The sequence below is a fragment of the Alternaria postmessia genome (genome assembly GCF_024291825.1).
Source record: "Alternaria postmessia strain BMP 2775 chromosome Unknown scaffold_12, whole genome shotgun sequence".
Taxonomy (NCBI): Eukaryota; Fungi; Ascomycota; class Dothideomycetes; order Pleosporales; family Pleosporaceae; genus Alternaria; species Alternaria postmessia.
The window spans coordinates 14,668-31,773 of NW_026260085.1; the positions used below are offsets into that span (position 1 = coordinate 14,668).

At 51.8% G+C, this 17,106-nt stretch overlaps 8 protein-coding genes across 8 annotated transcripts; 3 read left to right on the top strand and 5 right to left on the bottom strand.

Moving 5' to 3' along the window:
- Positions 1-40: 40 nt before the first annotated feature.
- J4E82_002894 (uncharacterized protein) lies at positions 41-1,906 on the top strand (the record flags this gene model as incomplete). The annotated part of the gene is made up of 7 exons (XM_051729189.1): positions 41-133; positions 180-251; positions 303-435; positions 485-589; positions 636-959; positions 1,021-1,237; positions 1,285-1,906. The coding sequence occupies 7 exons, from the start codon at positions 41-43 to the stop codon at positions 1,904-1,906; spliced, it is 1,566 nt and encodes a 521-aa protein (XP_051590904.1).
- A 567-nt stretch (positions 1,907-2,473) lies between these two features.
- J4E82_002895 (uncharacterized protein) lies at positions 2,474-3,736 on the bottom strand (the record flags this gene model as incomplete). Its single annotated transcript, XM_051729190.1, has 1 exon — positions 2,474-3,736. One exon carries the CDS (start codon positions 3,734-3,736, stop codon positions 2,474-2,476), a length of 1,263 nt encoding a protein of 420 aa, XP_051590905.1.
- Positions 3,737-4,050: 314 nt separating this feature from the next.
- On the top strand, positions 4,051-4,575 carry J4E82_002896 (uncharacterized protein; the record flags this gene model as incomplete). Its single annotated transcript, XM_051729191.1, has 2 exons — positions 4,051-4,092; positions 4,141-4,575. The coding sequence occupies 2 exons, from the start codon at positions 4,051-4,053 to the stop codon at positions 4,573-4,575; spliced, it is 477 nt and encodes a 158-aa protein (XP_051590906.1).
- A 785-nt stretch (positions 4,576-5,360) lies between these two features.
- On the bottom strand, positions 5,361-6,746 carry J4E82_002897 (uncharacterized protein; the record flags this gene model as incomplete). Its single annotated transcript, XM_051729192.1, has 2 exons — positions 5,361-5,932; positions 6,302-6,746. The coding sequence occupies 2 exons, from the start codon at positions 6,744-6,746 to the stop codon at positions 5,361-5,363; spliced, it is 1,017 nt and encodes a 338-aa protein (XP_051590907.1).
- Positions 6,747-7,112: 366 nt separating this feature from the next.
- J4E82_002898 (uncharacterized protein) lies at positions 7,113-8,443 on the bottom strand (the record flags this gene model as incomplete). The annotated part of the gene is made up of 2 exons (XM_051729193.1): positions 7,113-8,299; positions 8,422-8,443. 2 exons carry the CDS (start codon positions 8,441-8,443, stop codon positions 7,113-7,115), a joined length of 1,209 nt encoding a protein of 402 aa, XP_051590908.1.
- A 779-nt stretch (positions 8,444-9,222) lies between these two features.
- On the bottom strand, positions 9,223-10,803 carry J4E82_002899 (uncharacterized protein; the record flags this gene model as incomplete). Its single annotated transcript, XM_051729194.1, has 3 exons — positions 9,223-10,112; positions 10,162-10,451; positions 10,499-10,803. The coding sequence occupies 3 exons, from the start codon at positions 10,801-10,803 to the stop codon at positions 9,223-9,225; spliced, it is 1,485 nt and encodes a 494-aa protein (XP_051590909.1).
- Positions 10,804-11,665: 862 nt separating this feature from the next.
- J4E82_002900 (uncharacterized protein) lies at positions 11,666-13,060 on the bottom strand (the record flags this gene model as incomplete). Its single annotated transcript, XM_051729195.1, has 1 exon — positions 11,666-13,060. One exon carries the CDS (start codon positions 13,058-13,060, stop codon positions 11,666-11,668), a length of 1,395 nt encoding a protein of 464 aa, XP_051590910.1.
- Positions 13,061-13,816: 756 nt separating this feature from the next.
- J4E82_002901 (uncharacterized protein) lies at positions 13,817-17,084 on the top strand (the record flags this gene model as incomplete). The annotated part of the gene is made up of 3 exons (XM_051729196.1): positions 13,817-14,156; positions 14,210-16,308; positions 16,356-17,084. 3 exons carry the CDS (start codon positions 13,817-13,819, stop codon positions 17,082-17,084), a joined length of 3,168 nt encoding a protein of 1,055 aa, XP_051590911.1.
- Positions 17,085-17,106: the final 22 nt, after the last annotated feature.

Below are 17,106 nucleotides of genomic sequence, written 5' to 3' on the forward strand. Positions count from 1 at the left end.
ATCAGCACATTGCAATAACACCTCATTCACACTGACCAAGATGGTCGCCGAAGAACAGCCCTCCACACACAAGAAGACGCGCATTATTTCTGTTGTCGCTGCGACCGCAATCGCGCTTGCCTGTGGCACAAATGTACGTCTCCGTCATACATCTGAAGCGGGATGCTAATGAGCCTCAGTATGCCTACTCAGCATGGGCACCACAATTCGCCGATAAGCTTCAACTCTCCGCGACCCAAAGCAATGTCGTCGTATGTCACCCTATATGCCGCCCAAATACGAACTTCGTCTTACACTCCTAGGGCACGGCTGCCAACTTGGGCATGTATGCGTCTGGCATACCCATGGGCATCATAACGGACAGGAAGAGCCCCAGACTTGCCGCCATTATTGGCACGTTTGCGCTCTTTGCAGGCTACTATCCCATCAAGCTTGGTAGGATATCCCATACCCGGTTGTTAGATCAACGTCTAACTGTTGGCAGCGTACGATGGAGGCCCAGGCTACATGAGCGTTGCTCTGATATCCTTTTGTTCCTTCTTGAGTGGTGTAGGCAGCTGTGCTGCATTCCAGGCCGCTCTAAAGACAGGTAAAACTCTCGACAACCTTTGGAGGACGTCTGCTGATCTTGGTAGCGACGCTCAACTGGCCAACCCATCGCGGATCGGCCACCGCTTGCCCATTGGCAGCTTTTGGCTTGAGCGCCTTTTTCTACACTCTCATCGCCGGCATAGCATTCCCAGGCGATACCTCCGGACTGCTCATGATGCTTTCTCTTGCGACCTCACTAGTTGTTCTAGTATCGATACCCTTCCTAATCGTCGTCGACCACAAAGCTGGCACTGGCTATGCTGTCCTACCCACCAGCGAACGTGTGCGACGCAATTCCAACGTCCTCCATAAGACAAAGTCCAACGGGACCAGGTACAAGTCATCTGCTCTCCCACAACAGGAAATCAGTAAGCAATCCTTTCCTTTCCCACCTCCGTTTCCCCCCTGTCACCTGCCAACCGCTTCTAGCAGCCGAAGAAGAACAGGATCGACCATCAACCGAAACCTCGTCTCTCTTATCTTCTGGTCCTGGCGACATCATCGACGATGACGACGACGCAGCAAGCAAGAAGTCGACTAAGTCATGTATAGATATCACTGGGCTGGCACCCTTGAGCAAATCAGAATTCTGGCAACTGTGGGTACTCATGGGTCTCCTGACGGGTGTTGGTTTAATGACTATCAAGTACGTATCCTCTGAATCTTGTGTGTCATCATCGCTGATTAGTACAGCAACATTGGTCACGATGTCCAGGCTCTCTGGAAACACTGGGATGACTCGATCAAGAACGATTTCGTCGCTCATCGACAACTTTGGCACGTCTCAATGATCTCACTCTGTTCATTCCTGGGACGTCTATCTTCCGGAATCGGTTCCGATTTCATCGTCAAGAGACTGCATCACTCGCGATTTTGGTGTGCTGCCATTTCAGCCACCATTTTTGCCCTGGCTCAGGTCGCTGCCATCCGCGTTGAAGACCCGCATCATTTGTGGGCTGTATCCGGACTCTCCGGTCTTGCATATGGTGTTTTGTTTGGCGTTTTCCCGGCGCTTGTCGTCGATGCTTTCGGCCCCGATGGCTTCGCTGTCAACTGGGGTTTCATGACCTTGGCACCCGTCGTGAGCGGCAACGTCTACAATCTCTTCTATGGTGCTGTATATGACTCTAACTCAGTGGTGGAACCGGATGGTCAACGCGGATGTGAGCTGGGGCTCAAGTGTTACCGAACGGCGTACTATGTTACTCTCACATCGAGCATATTGGGCATCTTCGCATGTTTCTGGGGTATTTACGGCGAGCATGTAAGGAAGAGGCGTGAGTTGGAAGAGCATGATGGACATAGAGATGCTTGATCTTGTCTCATTATTTCAGGTCAAACTAGTATGGAAGCGACGACAGAACGTATCCTTGAGCCTGCCTACGCCTATTAGTACACTATGGCGTATGGCCATTCGTGTCTCCTCTGTCACGCTGGGGTTGTACCCAGAGATTCGAGCCGTGGCATTCGTTTGACCATCTTCTCGTAGTGTAGATGTTGCCACTATACACGACCCAGTTCATCCTTCCAACATCCACCATCGTTTTTGACAACCGGGTTGAGGTAGCTAAGTCGCACCAGCCTCTACTCTTCCTGTAGCGAACCCAAGCTGAACATCTCATTGGACGAATACAACGAGCACTGCCCGCCTTCATGTATAATGTTCTCATGTCCATAGGATGTTTCGCTTTCTTCTTCATTTACCTCGTGACTGGTACGACAACGACTGCTTGGCTACATGTAGGCTTGGCAGCCGTAGATGTGGCTTCCATACATGCGCTGTGCATGTAAGACACGAAAGATGATGATAATGGCTCCGCAAGTTGGTACAGTCAGTAGTTGAATACATCATATTCTCAGAGAGAAACAGAAATGTAGTTTCTCATCCGGTATCAGCAGGTGCTTTGGGCTTGGCCTTTGATCCGGCAGGTCTCCCCACTCTCGCACAGCGTACGATTGGTGGACGTAATCTAGGACGACCGACAGGGCGCTTCGAGACAGTGGGTACGAGTTCTGGCGGTGGAGGCTTAGATTTGGTCTGCTGACGCTTGGATTTGTCCCTCGATCCTGAGGGCCTTCCTGTAATGTGGCCAGTGGTTGGCACCTTGATATTCTCTGGGATCCGGCCACCGCGTGGAATAGGCTCCCTTTGCGACCATGTTTTCACAGGTCGACCAACAGGTCTAGGCTTCTTGACAACTTTCTCAGCCATCGCTTCCTTTGTAGAACCCTTTGGACGGCCTCGGGGTTTCTTCTCTACTTCGACAACAGGAAGGTCTTCCTCTTCACTGGGTGTAATCTGGCGGATAAGTTTGACGGTTTCCTGGTCAAGAGTGACTCTGTCTGGGAAGATAGGCGAGCCCATCCAGGTCAGCTGGATATCTTTCATGGTCCCTGCATTCTTGAACTTGGCCCGGATCTTCGTTGATACCTTTTCGTCCTCGTCTACTTCCTCCCCAGGCTCGACCAGTAGAGCCCGCGGAGTATGCCTCAATGTGACACCCACTCCTTCTAGTCCTTTTTCGGATGCCATCCGGTTCCAGACGAATTGCTCGATCAATCCTTCCCGAGAAACGAGTACAAATCCCATAGGCCACTGACTCTGTCCTAGAGCCCTCAAGACACCCGTCGTCGCCTTCTTTGTCGTGACCAACAAGCCCATAACATCCTTGTTTCGCCAGGCTGGTGGTATCCCTTGGAACGATCCTTCGAGTTCGCGAATGTGGCCCGGGTTGCAGCTGATTTTGCGTGACTTGCACTGTACGATGATAGGCATGGGTTCTCTTAGAGGCGTCAGCACCCAATGGCCTATCAAATCTATGCCCGCATCTCCCCCACGGCCTACGCGTATGAGGGAGAAGCCTAGACGCATGAGCGCCAGTGCAGACATGTATTCATACAGCGTACCGACAGAGACAGCCGACGCCAATGATCTGCCGGTACGTTCCGCCCATTCGAGGAAAGAAGGAAGCGAGTTGTGATGTTTCGAGCCAGGCGAAACTACCAAGCTGGGGACATCAACGGGTGCGGCATGGCGAGCAGAAGTGGTCGCGATTCGGTGCGAGACGCGGTGCGGAGTAGTCCTGGGGAGCCATGCGAGGATGGGACTTCGTTTGGGCCATGATGGGCGGAGGAAAGGTCGCATCACGGTATCCTGAAAGAGCGCCCGGGGTGTGACATATTTGAAGCGACTTGACGCGGCCGAGGGTCAGAGCCGGTGTCTGGCGTTGGTGAGGGTGGAGTAGAGGGAAGGAGGATTCGCGTATATTTTGAGGGTTCAGTGACGCGCTAGGCTAGCTCCACCGCCATCCCTGCCTGTCGCATCCCACCACTCGTACTCTCTTTCAACAAACATACTCAGTCTGAAGTCGCCAGATCTTTTCCTCTGCTAACCCTCTCGGTATCCCATTGAAAGCGATCGCATCACTCCCCCTACTAGACCCGTACGAACCTGCTACCATGGGCGACATCCTCACTCAAATCCAAGATGAACTGGACATGGTACTGCCCATACAAATAACAGAACGTGTCTCGTGCTGATAAAGACAGCTCCTGAACCAGATGTCAGCAGCTCTACGCGAAATTCGCGAGAGTGCCCCACCAAGCGTTCCCCCAGGCCAACCACGCCTCGACACTTTCGCGGAACTGGAAGCTCGCACCGCTGCCGAAAACGCCCAGCAGAACCCCACGACAGATGCCTCACAGCAGGCAACTGCGCCTCCGGCCAGATCTTCCCCGGAACAGTTTCAAAAAGATCTCAAGGAGCTCGCACAGGACATAACGTTGAAGGAACAGCAGATTGAGAGATTGATCGCACACCTGCCGGGTTTGAATTGGAGCGAGAAGGAACAAGTAGAGAGGATGAAAGAACTCGAGAGACAACTGGAAGACTTGGAGGGGGAGAGGATAAAGGCAGTCAAGGACAAGGACACCTTGATGAAGATTGTAGAAGACAAGATAGCAGGCGTAGGCAGGGTTCGATGAGCTATTGATCTGCCAAAGCACGCATCCTTGGCGACGACAACGGTTTGCATCAAACCCATACGAACTTGTTCCAGTTCGGGTATCATGGATTTAGGGGATTGGGGCTTGAACCTACCGTTAACGGAGCCGCAACAAACATGCTTCAGGAATACCAGGAACCGTCTTCTCGCCAAAACACACCACTCAATGCCCTTGGCGAACTTGACTGAAACTACAACTTCTCTTTGGAGAACGACACGGATACGGACTTGGTATCGCTACGAGGGTGTTCAGGAGTTTGATGACTAAGCACGAACGTATCTACGACGTCCCTTGGGCGGTCGCGGATGCGGAGAGCTTCGACAGGTTTATCGGATCTCAGAGACCAGTGAGCTAGTACATGCCTAAGCTGCTAGCTACACAAGCGGGCCCGCTCTTGCTTGCCAACTCTACGTATACTGTGGCAAATCTCCAGAGCGTAAAAGATGATTAGTGGAGAATGACGTATAGTCAGTTCAACAGCCTAGCAAGCGATAACAGCATGCTTGAATTGCTAGTTTTTGCTCGAAGTGTTGCGGAGGATTTGTTAGAACAAGCGCGGGATCACTGCAATCAGGAGCCATGGACGCAGAAGAGATAAGCATAACAAGATTGTTTACCAACACGGAAGATGCGATGCGCCTCGATCCATCAGACCCGCCCTGGCACCAACTTGTGCCTACCACTTGTACAAAGACATCATAACGTTATGTTATAATCCCTGCACCGACGCTCACTACAACATGTTGCTTGTTCAAGCCTCGCGCTTAGTCGCTCTTCTCGATATCAGTCTTGGACACGATATGATAACCACCAACGTCGTCACTCTTAACCTTGACCATGCCACACTCGCTTAACCACAGGCTATTCACCGATGTATCGACGTCCTCAGCATGGTAAACCTTTTTTGGTGTCACTGATCTCCTTACGATCATGTATTCGGGCTTTCCGCTACTCTTATTCACCTGTCTATCTTCATCATCACTGTCCACTGGCTGCGCAGGCTCGTGGATACTCTCAGAACTCTTGACCCCGAAAAATTTGCCAAACAAAGATGTTATTCTCGATTTTGACTCTTTTCCCGCGGCTGCTCGTTTCGCCGCCTTCTCGTCTTTACGGTCTAGACGTCTATCGCGGCGTTTTTGTCGTCGGATCTGACCTTGAAGTCGCTGAATCTCGTGGGCTTCTTCGCGGGAGGTAGCTTGCGCGAACTCATCAGGGTCATCGAAGAGGCCATAGGTGCCGGTGTGTGCCTGGCTGTGGGCATCTGTCGGCATCGTAAGCGTGAAAGATGACTGATATAGTGGGATGAAGCCCTGTGCTTTAGAGAAGGCTGGTGCTGGGATCGCGTGAGCTGTACGTGGGGTATGCTGGTATGAAAGTTGAGCGCTGACCCCGCTGATGACTCTCCGCGATGACGATGATAGTACAGGTGGCGTGGGGATAGTAGGCGCATGAGACAACCAATTGTCATGGTATGTGACATGATTGCCACACCATTATTGTCCGCCAGGCAAACACAAAGTCGTAAACTATGGAATCACAGAACAACACATCACACAAGTCGTTGTCACGCCCCTCTGATTCACATCAGCTTACCACCTTTGGAGACCCTGGAGCATGGCGAGCGTCACTTCATCAGCAAATTAGCCTCATATATGTTTCAAAGCAAACCACACAAATGCCTCCTATTGCTACACTTTCCTACCACCCACTAAAGCCTCCTGAGCATCCCTGACCAACCCCTCCAGCGCGTCCACCTCCCACTCCATTTGCCTTCCATACTCCCCTTCTGAGCGAACACCACGACGGTACACTCTTGCAAACTGTTTGAAACGCTCTGTAGCCATCAATAATTGTGGTCTATATTCTTCAATCTTGGCTAGCATCTGCATATTGAAGGGCTCAGGTACCACGCGGTAGTAGGTTTCTTGCATGACTGCCAGGAGCTCGTTGGCTAGGCATGTGACTCTTTCGTAGTGGATGAAGAGGGTTTGCAGGGCACTTTGAGGAGAGCGTTGGCGCGGTGGCGTGTATAGGGATAGGGGGTTAAATGGAGTGTTACGGGGGATATTCGACCGTTCGGTAGGTCTGGAGTTAGTATTGTGGATGTTGTTGCGGCGTTGGGACCTGTACTTTTGTTGGAGAGCCATGCAGGTGTGTTTGATGCTGGAAGGTTAGTAGCTACGGAGAGGGTTCAGGAACTGTTTGTAAACATCGAGTGGACGAGCTGTAGGGTATCTGACGAGGGCTTGAGTCAAAGTTCTTCTGATGTGAAGGTATATGACGTGTTCCATTGAAGTCAAGCGCTGCATTCTTGCATTTGGCATCATTTCCGCAGCAGTTTTGGTCATTCTTGTAAGAAACTTGATAGTAATAATTGTTGTATGGTTGTCCCTAGTGCTTGTTTCGATCCAATAAACGCCGAGATGTTCCAACCCCATCTTTACCCATAACACCGCGCAATTCCCTTATAGTTATCATTTTGAAGCAAGTGAAAATCTTATCTTACAGCACGTCTACTGATGTATCTGGCTGACGTGGCCAGCCTGACCAGCACCACCCCACTCACTGTCGTCATCACTGCCAACATCTGTCCAGGAAGTGGGTGTCATGATGCCCTGTCTGTCGTTGTCGAACTCGCTGAAGCCACCTTCTGAAAAGGCATCTGTGAAACCGCCCTCAGAACGCGCGTCGTGGTCCATGTCGTTCTGTTCACTGTTCGGCATGCTAAGGATGGCGACATCGTTGGCTTGACTGTCAGCGACCGAGGCAGCACTCATGGTCATTGAGCGCTCAGAGCGGGGCGTCAGGGTACCGGTGGAGAGGTGCTCAGCGTCGTCATCGAAGAAGGGGTGAGATGGAGCAGGTTCGCCTGCTTCCGAGGTGGAGGATGTGAAGGAGTAGAAGGATTGCGCGGCTTGGTCGACGTCATCCTGTGCGGGCTGTGCGGGCGAAGAGGTCTCAGGGATGGAAGTCTCAGGGTCGGGTGTGAGGTCGACGAGTGTACCAGTGGTGGGTGTTGAGACGACCTCGGGCTGGATGGTAGCAGAGCTTTCGCGAGTGGCAGATTCTTCGTAAGTGAACTCCTTGGGTGCGGGAGCGTCTTCGTCGTAGTCATGGTCGAATAGTACTTGGTCGTCAGAGAAGGGGTTGGCCATGGCAGCAGCGGCAGCCGAGCCGGCGGCAAAGCCAGCAGCACCGCGCTTCTTGAGATTACCATTCGAGTTGTCCGTACCAGTTGCCGTTGCGTTATCCTTGAGCATGCCATCGCTGCCAACCATGTCATCGAAGCTTCTCGTCCGATCAGCCCTTGACCTCTTTGCAGCCACTTCGGCGGTCTCAGCGCCGATCCTAGCCAGTTCATCCAGGTCGACAGCAACGCCCTCTTCCCTTGCCCGCCTGATCAGTTCGTTCCTGTTTCTCCTAACCAGCTCCTCTCTTCTACGCTTCCTCGCTTCGAAGTCATCGGACGATTCGCTCGGGCGGCGAGGCTGAATGTCATCGCCGAGGTTGTGCAGCGCGACGGCGATCTTGCGACGGGTCTGGTCGGCCCATTGTCGGACTTGAGGCGATTCGTAGATGGCGATTCCGGCGGCGACGATAACGGACGCGGCGATTATGAGGCCTGATGTGAAGGGATGGTTAGGACGATGCGGCGGGGTTTGAGTGTTGCCTGGCGAAGACGCGAAGCACGAGCCGGTGCCTGCAAGCAGGTTGGCATAGGAAAACAGAGATATGAACAAACTTGGGATAGGAAGAGAAGAATAATGAAGTCGCTGGGGCAGCACTACAGCGACGTGCATAAGTGGAGTTATTCATACTCACCTTTGGCCAGTGGCGCAGGCATGGCTGCGGACTTTTGTAGCAGCGGGTGCAGTCTGCTACTGAAAGAAGCCCTTGAGAAGTGTAGCGGAAAGGAGGGAAGGAACAAACCCAGAAGCTTTTGTCCTTGAGCGAGCGTGTAAGGAGAGAAGGCTCGAGAGCTGGGGAGAGCAGTCGGTGGTTAGGTCATCGCCACTTGCACAGCCGCACCATGCAGGGCCCGTGGAGCTCCGGGCGGCTTTTGGTGGGGTCGCGTGCCGCTATCTTGCTGCATGCGAAGCCTATCGCCCCGCGTCCGTTAGTCTAACTTCATAACCGTTCCCCTATGATGAGCATAACTTGGACTCAGTTGCGCACATTTCCAGATGTGCACAGCACATCTAAAAAGCACTCTACGATTGTGAACAAGGGCGCAGTAGAACGATCTATCACATGTCATGAAACTCCAGAATTATACACGCTGAATGATATTGAACTTTTAGAGAGCTAAAACTCGACACTAAACTGTAAATAAACCCAAACGAAAAGCATGCCGATATCTGTAAGCCAAGTTGTAGCCATGAAAGCCAGCCTGACCTATCAGACGCTGTGGCAATCCGTTGTAAGTAGCATCGATGTGTAGCCTAGAACACAGCCCTCCATCCGTCTCCAGCCTCCTGCACGGATGTTTGCAGGAACCCCTCTTTGACGGGTAATGAAAGAACTGGCGATGAAAAAACAAGCAACGAAGACAAGACAGACTGGATTAGGGAATTAATAGCAAAGAAGCAAGGAAATTGGACGGAGGCAGCCAAAGGCTCAACATCAGGCTGGCTTGGAAGGCATACTCAAGTCAAGATAAGCCAGCGGTCCGTCAGTCTCCTCGTTGATGTGGAATGGAGTTTTCCGCTGACCGCAAACAGAACAGCAGCCGTTATCACTGTCTGCCTGCTCTGAGGTCTCCGGTATGAAGCCGGGTTCATAGGGGTTGTTGTTGCGCTTAGCCTCCGGGGTGGTGTCAGTCTTCTTGCCCTTGGCCTTCGAGATATTGATAACCTTGCGGCGCTTTCGCGAAGGGCCTTCGTGCTCGTCATCACGCTCTTCATCCAAGATCTTGCGCTTGTTTCCTCCATATGTGGATAAGAAGCAGGCAGTCCGGTAAAGACGAGGGTCGTAGCGCCACATGCTTGTAGTCCAGTCGAAAACCCATGGGTCTGGACTATCGATGCTGCGAACAATTCGAACATCCGGATTCCTGTGGAGTCGAGTACCATCCCAAGGCATGACGCGAGTGACGCGTGACTTGGGAATGAAGCCACAAGCGAGCCACTCGTAATCGTGACCGTCTGCGCAGATCGTATCGCACCAACGGATCTTGGGAAGGATAAGTTTCATGTCGGAAGCCCGTATCTCCGTTATCGACAACCACATATCTGCGCCAGATGCTTTCAGCTGCTGCCAGGTTATAGCAGAGTGATCTAGTGGCACAGCTGTATCACGAATCCACACTGGAGTCGAAACATTGTGGACTTTCGAAGCCAAATAAGTCTCGTCGGGGTGGAAACGTCGGCGAGTGGTAACTGTTATGGTAGTCTCCATTTGAGCCGTGACAGTCGCAGCGATCAAACCATCAGTACTGATCCGAGCGATTGATACACGCATGCCGATCCTCTTACTGTTTTTGTAATGGAAGCCTGCTCTTCGAATTGCATGACCTGATAGTGTTAGCATTCATGTTAGAAAGATGTTTGATGCAAGACCTACTAAGATCATTGAACCCAGAGATGTACGAAGATGGGTTGATCTTTTTGTTCCAGACGAGGTGCCGCTCAATACGTTCTCGCGTCAGATCTGTTGGCAACGAGAACGACCCGATGGATTGGAAGGCATTCTCGTCACTAATCTTCAGGTCCGGAACTTCGCGATGCTTGGGGTGTGTGTCTTTGTTAACAAAACAACAAGCAGTCTGAGATGTCTCGTAAAAGGTCCTATGGATACTTGAGGGCAGTGTACCGCTTGCAGCACGAGTGAGCTCAGGCGCCTGGTCGAACGTACTGTCGGTCGTTAGTCAAGAAACTGTAGACGTTCCACAGTCACTTACATCATGATAGTACCATCCAACAGTTTGGATTCGATTGTCCTTGTCTGGTTTTCCTCTATTTTAGGTAGTATATTCTCGATGTTGTCTGGCCAGATTTTCTCAACATCGCCTGAGCTGGAGATCCTAAGCTTGGAGATCCTAAGCTTGGAGATCCTAAGCTTGGAGAGACGAGCTGCATCGGAGGTAGGCGTTTCTATAGCATGGTCGACCTCTGTTGTCTTGGCCACGCTGCTATCATGGGCTGGTGATAGTGCTTTCGAAGATCGTTTACGGCTCTTGGCCTTCAAGGCAGGCAGACGAGCCATATATGTAGGACTAAAGGTAGTAAAGCTGAGGAGTTACAAGAGAACTTGGATGAGGCTCGACGAATTATCGTGCTCAATCTTGACTGATCAAGAAGTGGATAGTTGGTGTTGCAGAGTTGCAGAGATCGTTCTGAACCGTATAAGAGATGTTTATATACCCGTATCATATGCTGATAGAGAAGTCGAAGTGAGAGAAAAGACACCCTGCGATCGTCCCGAGATAGTAAAGGTGCGCCATAAGTGTGCCAAATACCTTGCCAGATCACAGGTGAGTCTGCCTTCTGTTTCGACTCTTGCAGCACTACCCCGCTTTGCGATAATTCAAGTAAAAGTAACATGATGAATAACTGTTACCCAAGGTGATGGTGACTGAAAATGTATACACCTCACCAAAGAGTTGGATGTAGGTTTTGGATTCAAAGTTTCTTTGTAGTCAGCCGGTTGCAGCTAGATATAGGGAATTCGACAGTCCAGGAAAGAGACCGCTTGACAGTAAGCCAGATATCAGTAGCTCAGCAAGGCCAATGAAGAATCCCCGGGTCGTCAAGGTCGATGATGTATTCGATTTGTTTCTGAACGCAGAGGATCTCTCCCCCAAGATCTTAGAAAAGATGGACAAAGGCCTGCGCTCACCACATGAACTGAAGCAGACGCTTTCGAATAATGCTGGAAAACATATGCGTAACTCTAAAAATACTCGAAAGGTCCATGTGCTGTTGCCTGGTCAGACTGCAGCTCGGAGCATACGTCGAAACGTCGGACGGATGTTCAAGATCTTTCATGTCAGCCAGAAGTAGGGTATTGCGCTTATGCAAGGTCATTTGCTATCTGCAGCAACGTGCTGTTCCCCGATGCCGCATGCTCAAAACCAACTCCAAGCCGACTGCGAACTCCAACTCCTGTGCCCAAGAAACCTCTCAATCAGCTCCGGCCCATGCCTCTCCCTTCCAACATCGCGCAAAGTTTCCTCAACGAACGCATCCGGCCTCCACACATCTCCAACCGTGTAATACAATCGCCGGACCGTCGCCGCGTCTTCATCGCCCCAATCCAAACTCCAGTCCGCCTTCACGCCAGGCGCATAGTAGGACAATTCGAAGAACCCCACTTTATATCCGATTTCGCACTCGAGCATAAAGCTCTCGAGGACAGGCATTTGCTGCGTCGCTTTTGCAAAGGCGATGAGGAATGGGTCTAGGGTGTCTCGATTACCGTGTTGCATGAATTGAGTGTCCTCCTCGTCCCTCGGGGTGCCAACGAAGTACCAGGTACCAGAAGGCGCGACGGGATTGAACGAGATCTTGAGCTTCTTGAGCGAGGGCCACGATGGCATGGCGCACGATTCGTGGATAGAGGGCCAGAACAGCGTCGCGTCGACATAAGCATCCAGAATGAAGGTTGTAAGATTCTGAGAGAAGACGCGTAGCGATGCGCTAAACAGATCGAAGAGTGTGCCCTGTAGGAGACTAGAGGAGGTAGCTTCTCGGTGGTCGAACGGCGCTTCCTGGTGGAAATTGAACATTGCTACTGAGCTAGCCGGAAGCTTCGTTTGCTCAAGTAACCTTGCGAAATTTGATCTTCTCTCAACGCCGGCCGATTGTGCACCCTCTTCGTAGAATTCTGCGTAAATGTGCTTCAGACCGGGCAGAACTGACATGAGCTGGGGCCCAACGGATGGCGATATCTTTCGGCCGTAATTGCCTTGTATCTGGAAATAGCTAATTCGCGAAACTGTAGGTATTCTGTCCATCTCGGACAGCGTGAGATAGGCAGTAGCAAACCGACTCTCGGAATCGTAACAATCGCTCGGGGACTTTGGAGCCGCTAGGTTGAATCGCAACTCGGAAAGAACACCTGCGTCCTCCCATTGCCTCAAGGTCGAGAAAAGTTCAGCAATGCTATGGGTGAAAATTTCGTTGTTGGTCTCTTGCTCCTCACTGCTCTCCATGCGATTGCCCTGCTCTTCCGGGTATTCTGGAAGCAGAATGCTGTACTTCAAGTTCCTCAAATATTTGCACCTATTGCGTGTTACGATGGTCCGCAGTTCGCCAAGATCTTCGCTTTTGATGTCTAGTCGATGGAACGTAATGAACTCAACAGCCTCCTTCCATTGCGAGGATATTGTAGCAAAAGGTGGCAGTGTTGAGGACTTCACGACCACCCGTTGTTGTAAGATATTGGGAATCCCTTCTCGATCTGGATACCGATCGAGAAACATCACCATCCGGTTAATGATCTCCTGAGGTAGGTGATCCATTGTGACGAAGATGCCCTAAGCTTTAGTAGAATGCCACTCAGGAACAATGCTTTGAGATAGGTAGACGTGAGTTCTGAATGTGGAGGTGTGAACAGCGGTGCGCTCTTAAAGTCTTAAAGTGACAGAAACGCACTCGTCCGCGACAACTCAAGCGATAAGCGGGTCGATTGAATGGATGCGGAGTTACAAGCCCAAGGGATGGAACCGGAAAAGAAAGAAAAGGCCGTTGCGGAAGTTTGGGTGGAGCCAGAGAAGAAGAGGAATCTCTTGAGTTTGTTCTTGGATGAGGGCGGAAACGCAAAAGTACGAACGGCATACAACGAATTAACAGATGTAATTGCGGCGATGGAGTACCTGTTTCAAGATCGAGGAAGCACTGCTTGATGAGAGACGGGGAATACCATAAGCGACATCTCTAGTATCTACATATCTCAAGCTGAGCAGGGAAGGAAGCTCGGAAGATAGCCTGCTTGTCTGCGGCTATGTTCGACCTGGGAGTCAAAGAATACATACAAACAAAGCTAAACCTTCGGTGATCAACGTCACTTTATCGTGATGCGATCAGAATACCATTTGTGGTGAGACGAAAGTCGAGCTTGCTCGTACTAGCCCACCCTCCGACGCCAAGAGCTGCGCGTGTCTGATTGGCGGTCGCAACCGCGTCTCAGCGAGCTGCCACTTGCGACACGCAGCACTCGGACGTTCCACCACCACATTCCTGATTATCACAATCAGACGTCTCTCGCTGTAGCTACAATGAGCTCTTCTATAGAGACCGAGATTCTGAACAAGTACAACCTCACGACACTGTACCCCGCAACCTGGCCAGAGGAGAAGGACGAGGCCGATGAAGAGGATACGTTCGACGAGCCAGTGCCCAAAGCTACCCCACAGGCGATCCGCCGGCCCAAGTCGCGATACTCGGTATTAGAGCCTAGCTCAAGATACTCACGGCAAGTGCCGGGTGCAGAACGATCCAAAGATGGCGTGGAGACATTGGTGCAGAAGGACGAGCAGGACCCGTTGGGCATGTACCCGAGTGTAGTGCAAGTGCTGCGGGCAAAGAACATTCAGGTCGAGGATGATATCAAGCTGCGTACGTTTCAGCCATATAGAAATACACAAATGGCCTGTCTAATAGGCATACAGGCAACCGCTTCCTCTTGAGCTCTACTACCTTCTCGCCCTCTCTTTTCCTCTCGCAAGTCCACAATGAAGCCTCCACCGATTCCCTTCTCGCCGGCCTTGACTTTCTTTCCCGCTCTATCGAAAAGAAGTCAGCTTCGCTCAAAGTCCTCGTCGAATCCAATTTCGACCGCTTCGTAGGCGCCAAAGCTACCATCGACCGTGTATACAATGAGATGCGGGATCAAGGGAAGGAGCAACCAGAGGCGCCCAAGGCCTTACAGCCAGGCAGGGAGAGGAGCCGCTCGAGCTTCTCAGGCCGAAAGACAAGCGCATCTCTGCCACCCGCCATGCTGGATTCTGTGCCGACAGAGAAACGGAAGAATGCGCTTGTGAAGGAGAGCGAATACGGTGTGCATGGCATCAAGGTTCCTCTGACCGAGGTCGCGGTCAAAGCGGAAGAAGTCTGGGGCCCTGCACTGAACGGACGTGAAAGGGAAGAGACATTGAAGTCGATTATGGAGTCAGTGGAGCACCACCGCGGGCTATTCGAGGTTGGGTCAGCTATGCAAGACGCCATTCGCCGGAAAGACCACGAAACAATCACCGAGGAATACAAGCGCGCACGAAAGTACGCAGAGGAAGCCCGGTATATTGTCGAGCAGGCAACGTCGAATAAGACGCAACTTACTGATGCCGAGATACACCAGGTCATCGTGACCGCGAGGATGTGGTCAGATGTCGAGCGACAGGTTGAACGTTTCAAGCGCGACTCGTGGAAACGCCTGACCACGGCTCATTTTACACACTTGCAAACCGGGACCGAAGAGACCAAGTCGGATGAATACTTGAGCATCATCTCTATCATGCTCGAGCTCGGCGTAGAGGATAACCCGATATGGGTATGGTTACTCTCACGATACGAACACCTCAAGTTCCAGCTTACCTCCAAATGCCAACATGCGCTGGTTGAGATTGAGATTCTTCGTCGTCATCTGGCAAACGGCGAAAAGACGAGCCTGCGTATGCTACAAAAGCATCTCCGTTCGGTGCCCACTAGCAGCAACGTCAGCGCCGAACCTTCGAAGCTAGACACCCTAAAGGTGACCGAGTTCTGGGAACACGTGTATGCGTCGATGAGCACCTTGCTCTCAAATAAAAGTGGACTACTGGCTGAACTCGTTGAATACTGGGAGATTGTCCAGTCATTCCTCTCTGGTCGCGCGCAACGGAACTTGCCCACAGGTCACCATGGCCAGTCTTCTGTCCATCACCGTCTCAGTACTGAGAATAAAGCTGAGCTTGAGAGAGGCACAACCGAACTCATCACTATTCTTCGGGACCATCTGGTCTCGTTCTTCTCGGACCCTCCTATAGAGGATGTTTCCTTGCTCATGTCGCCATTGCCTACGAGTCCGACACCAACAACACCGGGAACACCATTGAGCGCAGCGTTGAGTCCCAAGTCCGCAACTAGGTTCAGATTTGACCCTGCGAAAGCACCACCACCCTCACCCAGTCGCGGAGAATCTTGGGAGAAGTATGCCTTCTGGCCTCCCAATGCGAATGCGCTTTCGGGATCTCACTATCTATCCAGGATGCTCGTGTTGATTAGCACTGCAGCCAACGAACTTGCTTCGTTGCAAGTTCCTGAGCCTGGAGGCAGTGGTCGCATTGATGAAGCCCTGCGAGCACTACTTGGCGGTGTACGAGAACGTTGCATCCAAGCTGTATGTGCAGCTTGGAATACTGATGCTGAGAAGCTGAAGGTGCTTGAGGACTGGACTCGTCACGTTGATCGCAAAGATACTACAAACCTGCCCCAGCGTTTCCTAGCAGTACAGAGCTTCCTGCTCAACAATCTGCAGAAGATCCTGTATGTTGAGGCATCGAGCAAAACGCGGGTGGACGTAGTTGTACCACCGAGCAACAAGCTGTTGCAGATGGTCAGAAGCCAGTTCGTCACCAGCTTATATAGGACACTGAGTGGAATGGTCGAATGTGCCGAGAAGGGCAGGCAAGCTCTGGGCCCCGAATTCGAGATCAAGGGTGATGACCTCACTATCGACGAGCAAGATGACCAAAATGGTAACGACTTGGGTAGGGTCGACGCCAACAAGAAGGTAAGTCATCTCACATCCGACTATGTAAGTTTACTAACAAATCTCAGTCCATCCGCCTGCTTCTGACTCTCGCCAACATGGCCGCTTTCCAAACGGAGATAACCCCCCAGCTCCTCACCCTCTTCGAGACACTCTTCAGCGTCCAACTCACGGACGAAACTAACCGCATTCGAGACGTCCTCTCTCAATTGGATGCGCAGCTCTTCCGTTCCTACACCAAACCCCACGCCACAAAGATTCACAACACAATCGAATCAGGCATCTTCAGTCCAAACTGGGCGCCGGCCCCCGACGCGCGAAAGAGTGTCGCGGACCGCGACCCCAGCCCATACGTCTTCAGCGTCCTTCTCGACCTCGTGATTGTGCACACGGAATCTTCGACAACGTCCGCGCCGTTAACCCCCCGCATTTTGCGTGCACTGTTCGAGTCTACAACTAGCTCCCTCATCACTACTTTCCAGTCCCCTAATCTATCTTCAGTTTCGCTCCCGCAACTCATGCAAGCCACGCTTGACGTGGAATTCATGGCGCAGACGCTCGCTTCGTATACCACGGAGAAGGCATCGCAGATCCAGACTGATATCTACCAAGTCCTGGACCAGAAGACAGACAACGCGGCTAGAGTGCGGTTGCAGGATGAATTGGGTAGTCTGAGAGTCAGTCTCAAGAGGCTGAGAGAGGGGACGAAGGTGCAGTTTGCCTGCTTCAGGAGGGTCAAGAGGGGTACGCTCGCTGGTGGTGCACCAGGCCAGGAAGGTGAGCAGAGGGGGAGATAGAATCGCTTCTTGAAGGGTAGTC